General features: G+C 40.1%; 1 protein-coding gene across 1 annotated transcript in view; it reads right to left on the reverse strand.

Annotated features, from left to right (window-relative positions):
• Positions 1-5,618, reverse strand: part of LOC135477062 (uncharacterized) — a 55,247-nt gene extending 49,629 nt beyond the window's left edge. Inside the window, exons 1-5 of the mRNA XM_064757214.1 lie at positions 5,512-5,618; positions 4,698-4,774; positions 2,632-2,747; positions 2,028-2,117; positions 1,116-1,262 (exon numbers count right to left, since the gene is read on the reverse strand). Coding sequence (XP_064613284.1) covers positions 1,116-1,262; positions 2,028-2,117; positions 2,632-2,747; positions 4,698-4,774; positions 5,512-5,612 — 531 coding nt within the window. The 5' untranslated portion in view covers positions 5,613-5,618. The remainder of the gene's footprint in view (positions 1-1,115; positions 1,263-2,027; positions 2,118-2,631; positions 2,748-4,697; positions 4,775-5,511) is intronic.
• Positions 5,619-8,331: the final 2,713 nt, after the last annotated feature.

Consider the following 8,331-nt stretch of genomic DNA (forward strand, 5'->3'; position numbering starts at 1 on the left):
TATTTTTTTTTAGATTGGCAAAGTGGTGTTGGGGAACCGCTTAGAACCTGTTTGTATCTATCTGTAATGTATTGTTCAATTAAAAAAGATTTCTATAGAATAAACATTAGATATTTTTTTAAATAGGTTAGGAGACAGAATGGCTAATTAGCTGACAGTGGACATGGGGTGTCCTGGTTTTAATTCTCCTAGCCTCCATCACTCTTCAACATATCTTCCACACCTAATATTTATCCCAGGTTCAGTATAGCCAATCAGAAAAAAGTCTGTAATCCTCGTCGCCCCCTGGAGTTAATATCAGGAGTTATTGACATCAAGTAATAGCCCACATTAAGTGTCATTATTGTTGATGATGTTTGTAGGTGCTATATTTATGGAGATATGGGCCTGACAGCTATTCAGACTGCCATTCACAGAAGCGCCCCTGGTGTCAAATGCAGGAATTTTTCGGCATGACGTGATAGCCCGCATTAAGTGCCATTAATGTACCAAGTATCATGTCTGTATGCGCAGTATTTATAGAGATATGAGCCCGACTGCTATTCACACTGCAATTAAAACTGCTATTCACAGAAGCGCCACCTGCTGTCAGAATCAGGAATCACTGGCATCACGTGATAGCCCGCATTAAGTGCATCAATGTACCATGTCTGTATGTGAAGTATTAATGAAGTTATAGCCGAATGTACAATTTATAGAAGTAAGGACTTGTCCCCGTTCAATACCTAACTGCTAACTGCGAACTGTGGTTTAATTTCACTAACGTTCAGAAAAAGAAGTGTAATGGAAAGTATCATTTTTAATGCATCTGAGTCCGTCTGAAAGTTCGTGTTTACATACATTACCAGACTTTACATGAAATACATTACGTGCATCATAACTGATACAAAGATCATTACATGCATGACATAACATGTTTCTCAAACAGTTACAAAGAACGACCACGGCCAATATAGAAAATATAAAACAAAATCTTAACGAAGTTTCCGCCCTTTGACTTATATTGGACAAAACAGTTTATCGGATTTCAGAAGACACAAACATTCTGACAAACACCCATGAAGAACTAGGACTTTCATGAAGGACTAGGACTTTATCTTTAGTCGTATACTCACGTCATTTGGCCACCTTGCCAGACGGAGAGGTTTCCCGTTGTAGAACACCTCCAGTGGAGCTGTGCGCTGAACGGCAAATCCAAACTTACCCAAGTGTCCTAACTGAGTCAGCGGAATACCAGCATCCGTTAACTTTAACTGCAGGACCTGGATGAAGGGTTAGTATGAAATTGAGAGGATAAGAGAGAGAGCATAACTATGAAACAAGGAAACCTGAACAAAAGAATAAATTTCCAAGAAATCAATAACTGTGGGTATTATTTGAATATTTTTAAGCTCTGTAGGTGAATTAAACCGTAGCAGAGGTAAACTGAAGAATGACCAAATTTCACCGGTAATACGTGTGCCCATGTGCAGTTGTGGTCACTGCCCTGATTTTACTCCCAATGCTGTAAGTCTTTTATTACATGTATACTGGTAAGGAGCGTATTGGTGAACTGAATTGGGAGAGCCAGAACTGACTGTTCAACACTAGTTCTCATCTTTATTTTCCCATTGGTGTTACTTACTGTATTCCTTAGACTGACGACCGTTAGGTTTAGGAAACTGAACCCAATCTACAAATCACCTAACTGAACGTCGAAGCCGATCCATTCGGAACAGGATTCAAACCTGACAATTCCTTGAAAACGGAGCAGTGGTGGTACATATCTTGCTCCTTCTTCCTTTTTGGGATACTCACGGGGCCGTATTTATCAAGCAATTTAGGACATAAGGCATAAATTAAAAGTGCGTAAATAGAATGATTCAGAAACGGAAAGGACTCTGTGACTAGCACATTATTCTGTACTAAAGAATGAGTGTACAAATTTTAAACTCCTGGGAGCAAAACATTTTAATTGTACCTGTCTTTGAATTTTTGACTTCAGTCTTGAGATGTTTGATAAATATGACTTCAAGTCTAGGATTTACCTTATTATGGGCTGTTGTAGGCAGAGTCTGTAACACATGTGGGTCTTTGACTGGATGGAACAAATGGTTTCCAAGTCGTTTACCACCTGTCTGGAAACCAGAAAAAATATAAAGAACTGGCCCAACATGTGGACAGAATTATCAGGAAAGTGAATAAAAAAGAGCTATGTAATCACTGAACTGTTATTTAAAACCATACACCAAACCTTTTCACGTCTATGATGGCGGTGAACTTTATCGGTGTATCTTTGATATAGAAAATTGATGATTGAACATATTGGCGAACAGAGAAATCGATCGGTTGTTTGTTTTTTATATATATAAAAATGCTACTTTTATAAAAGTCATACTGCCGGATTCATCGGTGGTGTAAATAGTTATTAGATTAAAATAATAACTCCGCCATGGTTCAAAAATCTTAGAAAGCTTTCAGTTCTATTTTTGATGAGAACACATGTGTATTACAACATGAAATCAATCTGTAAAATTGTGGGTTGTTGTCCACATGTTTATTACACAGCATATTGAATATTTCAACATTGTTACGGATGATGCACTTATAAATCGAACAAACCGAAAATCCTCACTCCTATTGAGAGCTTACCACGTGAACCTCCTGTCCGTTGTACGCTCTGAACGTCACCCTATGTCCGTAATTCTTGTTCAAAGTCACGGATTGGCTGAGGTCATGATAACCTTGTGTCAGTTCAATGCTAACATCTTCAATACAAACAGAAACACTCATTTCTTTTTCTGTTGAATAATGTTGGTGTTCAGACCACATTTAGAAATTGCAATGAATACATCTTATTTCAATAATTAAGTTTTCGAATCGCAAAGGTGCATCCCGCATCTGAGCATCTAAAGCAATGGACAATACTACTGATTGGCGTTTATACAGAAACATAATCTCGCTGGTGTTGATAAGAAAATGTCAGATCATTACTTATGTTTACAAAGTCCTCGATAGGAAAATTACAATAAGTATTAGATGATCCTTCTCATATGGCGATTTCACAGAAAGAATACAAGCTATGGAAGACAGATTGGGGCAAAACTTCCCATCCATAAATCTTTTTACCTCTTTTTGCCTCAAAAAACTAAGCCAATCTCACTGCACTGTAGTTTATCGGGTAATGTCTTGTAGACGGACAGCGGTGTAATAGTACAGATGGGAGAACGGCAAAGTCGCATGCCCCAGAAAGGCCTATCACATGTTCACAAGGTCACACGTGTAGAGGGTTTTCTCTGTACAGCAAAGGACAGACGTTATTAGCGCAGTGTGTGAAGTAGAAGGAAATAATCCTTGTTAGAGTGTTCAGTTTTCCTCGCTTCTCTAGCTGTCCTTTGTCCGTTGAGGCTTGTTGCGACCACCAGGCTTTTGATCGGTGACATCACGTGTTCAAATCCAGTTTTCGCTGTTTCATCTGCGATTCTAGCGAGGTTTGTCAGGTGTCTTGCGAAGGTGGTTTGCAACTGGCCCAGTTAGCGGAAAACCTTATGTACTGGTTTTGATGAAACTTTATGGCCAGCTTGATATTGCCACACGTACAAACTCACTACATTTTGGAAGCTAGAATCCGCATCATTTGGACATACGACTCAGACGCAGAGTATTTTCACGTGGTCGGGCACTTGTACATTTACTGCGGCGTTCTCGGTGTGTATTCTGGTTAAATATGATTTCTGTTTTATAGTACACCACGCTACCACATCTCCTTAGCGATAAATTCATTATAGTTTTGTGATATATATATATATATATATATATATATATATATATATATATATATATATATATATATATATATATATATATATTTCTCTTACACCTCGGCGACAGTAAAACAGTACAAGAAATCCTCTACCTTATGCTGGTTGCTGTCAGACCTTCTCACGCGCGGCCAGAGAGCTTCACGCATCGGTAGAAAGCTAACGTTTCATTCTACTTTTTCCAGCAAACTAGTCACTAGTCCACAGAGGCCCCAAATTTCAGGAAAAATATCCATTACATGCAGTGGCAGAATTTATTAAAATCAATTTACTATCTAATTATGCTATTTACATGAACGTAAGCCTCTTTGCCATACGCTTGTCTTCATTTCACAGTATTCATCACTTAAAATGACATCAAAAGACACATGATCTATGTGTCGAAACAAACTGTAGTGTCTCCTTCCTCTGGTTGGCATATTGTATGTGATTGTATGGTGCTTGTATGTTAAATGCGATGACAACACAGTATTTTGAGTATTCCCAGACCAATGACGTCGAATAAATTGCTATAACCATAACTGCATGGCTTTTGCCTAATTCTGCTCGAGCCATTCTGCTAGGGGGCGTGTAAATTGACACTATTTACATGAGCATTCAGAATAACATTGTGGCTGAGATAAATTGGAAAGAGGTTGCATTTCGCAGATTTCGTGCAACCATCGCTGCTCTGGTTTTACTCTCTATACTGTTCGTCTTTAATTATATCGTTTGCTCAGTGGATTAAGAGCTGGCTTTTGTGGCCATCAGGCCATTGACAAATGAATTACAGGTTTATGTAAGGAAGACAGTCAACTATGTCGTAAATAAATCAGTCAAGCAAATGACAGAGGAGTGTATAGGACGCCCGCCCTGTATTCTACGCCGTGAGGAATTAATATGTCGTGAGGAGCTTACCATTTCCAGCAACGTCTGAGTCATCGAGTCGGGAAACCGCCTTTTGAACGGATTTCAAAGGACTTGACAGGGTCAGTCTGAAATAAGGGTTTGTAAATTGCCTCTTTGATAGAAATTTATTTATTTATTTATTTATTTTGATTGGTGTTTTACGCCCTACTCAAGAATATTTCACTTATACGACGGCCGCCAGCATTATGGTGGAAGGAAACCAGGCAGAGCCTGGGGAAAACCCACGATCATCTGCAGGTTGCTAGCAGGCCTTCCCACGTGCGGCCGGAGAGGAAACCAGCATGAGCTGGACTTGAACTCACAGCGACCGCATTGGTGAGAAGCCTCTGGGTCATTACGCTGCGCTAGCGCAAAACCAGCATGAGTTGGACTTGAACTCACAGCGACCGCATTGGTGAGAAGCTTCTGGGTCATTACGCTGCGCTAACCAACGGAGCCACGGAGGCCCCCACTTTGACAAAAATAGTGCATGACCTGAACCAACTCATTCTAGGTGTTCCTCATTCCGCATGTTATGTACAATACCTCTAGTTTGGTTCATACAGCTTTTTTTGTTGGCTTCCTCTCTGGCCGTACGTTACAAGGTCTCCCAGCAACCTGCGGATGGTCGTGGGTTCTGGGCTCTGCCCGGTTTCGTCCCATCATAATGGTGACCAGCGTGGTATAAGTGAAATATTCTTGAGTATGGCATAAAACACCAATCAAATAAATAAATAAATAAATAAATAAATAAATAAATAAATCTATATATATATATATGGTTGGTCAGAAAAAATATTCTGAAATATATGATCACGCTTACCCATTGTTGGTGTCTGACCCAGAAGGAGACACATACAGGCGGATTTCTACTCCCGCTACTAGCAGCAGGAGGGTAGAGAAGTAACAGAATGACTCAAGCATGGTCTCTGATTCTCTGCTCAAACTGAAATATTTTAAAGCCTTTGTCACTAAGATAATGGAAAGTACGGTGAGCTGTGTTCACTACAACAAAAATTTAATAGGAGTATTTTCTGTATAGTAGATTAGATCTACGTCCAGTGAAGAGTTGACGGAGGTGGTAGGTTATGTGTCTTCTACATGGCTTTCTACTGAGGCGGCATGGCGCATTTTTCGACTCGACCCACCAAAGTACCTGGTATGGTCAGGCGGGGAATCGACCTCAGAGCAAGAAACTGTGGACCTGAAGAAGCTTCACTGACTACATCTGTGATTAACAGCTGCTGACACACTCACAGGGCTATTTCTATTTTCAGTTCTGTTTTACTTTTCTATTCCTGGTATGGCAAGAATTCATTGATGGCAATGTATAAGTCATAAGATTGAAAAATTGGTAGCCTGCTCCAGTCACACTGTAGTATCCTTTTTTTACATTAGACACGGTACAATGGCGAAAATCACTGCACCACAAATGTAGCTTTCTTGAGCACTCAGTTATGCAGCAATCAATTAAATACAATTATAACAAACGTTCAGCCTTATACATTCACTATGCATAATATGTTATTGTTACTGACAGCTACATTACCACATGTGTTCTCAACCAGGATCTGCGTATGATTTCGCTATAATGATCACACGTTACGTAGTACTATGTCTTAACAATTATCCACTCTAATTCATGATAACATTGATTTAATGCAAGAGAGCCTATATCTTTACATCCACAAATAGTATGCTGCCAAACAGAAAAACCCCCTCAAAGATTAGAACTCTTCCCCGAGGTACAATCTGTTCTCCAAAATGACTTCGTTAGCTCACTGTACTATAAAGGATATCTAATATATGCAAAAACTGAACACCTTATAAAGTTTATATTTTACATATGAAGACCAAACCGAAACTTCCATAGCACGTATAAATACACAAATGAAACATTTACTGAAGATATTTCTCTGGTTAACTTTGTATTTTCATACAGTAAATTAAAGACAGAGAGCCTCGATTGAACGAAAAATTAGCGTTTTGATCGATTTTTGGATCGCATTTTGGATAGTTATTACTAAGCAACGATCTCTTTTATGGCCATATAACTTTTACTGGTGCTCTGACCAAGTTTATACTTCTGATCTGAAATTTTGCAGAAATGGGATTTTGAAATTTGCACTTTCTTATCGTACTTTCTGGGGCGATTCTTCGTCTTAGCGTCCTAGGTCCTTGCGTTTGATATTTTATGCGATTGGTACGTCCGATAAATCACATTGTCAGAACGCGGCTATGAAAGTGACTTTTATTTTCACTCTGCTTTAGCATTGGGACATCAGCTTATTACAGACATAATGTAATATGGTACAGTCATCTGTGACGCCCTGAGTCTGATGAAGGCGGTGACACTTGAGGTATCGGATCCACATTGGTGACAATAGTGTGAGGCGCTCTGCGGACATGATCCCTGATCCACACCTGAAAAAAGCAGGACTTCACATTAAAGTTTTGCCAGAGATCATGCAGAGCGTTTCCCGTTTAGGCGAAAACGTTTTCCAGGTGTGTAAAACGCATCATTCTCTGTTTCGTTGTAGTTTTATCCGTTATTCAAAATATACAAGGTTTATAAGTGAGAGTTTATAAGATCCACCGCATCTTGCCAGGCACCTAACAAACATCCTGACGTAAAGCCCAATTCTAAACAACCAAGGTTAGATGCGCACATGTGACCTTCTAACCCACTATTTCTCAAGTTAGATCCAGCAAAACGAACCTCTCAAGTTTTATGTAGACTATCACATGACAACGGGGAAAAACTGGCTTACTTATAAACATGTATCCTTCCTCAGTTTAACAGATGTAGAACTTATGCTCTTGGGCGAGAACGCTTACATCGAACTGCGCACGGTGTACCGTCTATCACATTGCATTGTGACGGCGTCAAAATGGTTACAGTGCTTGTTAGGACGTTGACTGTTGTTTAAAAATCTTAAAAATCTTTCACTTATACGATGGCGGACAGTTTTAGGGCGAAAGAAGTCAAAGTGCACTCAAACGAGCTGAACACAAGACCACACAACAGAGCACCGTCTACTAAGCCTTACCAGCAAAGCGCTGGCATCACTGAACGCGGGAAATCTTAGATTTGATTTGATTTGATTGTTTTTTTGCCGTACTCAAGAATATTTCATTTAAATGCGAAGGCGGCCAACAGTATGATGGGAGGAAACCGAACAGACTCTTGTGGAAACCCACGACCCTCCGCAGGATGCTGAGGGACCTTCCCACTTACGGCCAGAGAGAAAGAGAGCATGAGCTAGACTTGAATTCACATCGCGCCCCTCGGCCACGGTGGTACCCAGAAATCTAAGAATTTGCCTGCCAGTAATGGGCTTGGCCCCACATCAAGTACCTTAATCACCCAGCCCCGTTCCCTAAAAGATAACTATTTCTCCTTCTATGACCCGATTGTGGAACTTGTCACGGCCGTGCGGAGAAAAGGCTCCTTTACCACATTTTCTCAACATATTGCATCTCTGGCTCTTTAGAATCAAACTGTGTTCTCGCGGAAGGAGGGCAGCAGGATAATCGAATTACAACACTCCTCTGGCAGGTACCTTTCTGCAGCTACCCGGTAAGGGATGGCGGTGCACTCTTAAATGTCTTTCTATCATATAAGCGCAATTTTCTTGGGTTT

Source organism: Liolophura sinensis, chromosome 10 (genome assembly GCF_032854445.1).
Source record: "Liolophura sinensis isolate JHLJ2023 chromosome 10, CUHK_Ljap_v2, whole genome shotgun sequence".
Classification (NCBI taxonomy): domain Eukaryota; kingdom Metazoa; phylum Mollusca; class Polyplacophora; order Chitonida; family Chitonidae; genus Liolophura; species Liolophura sinensis.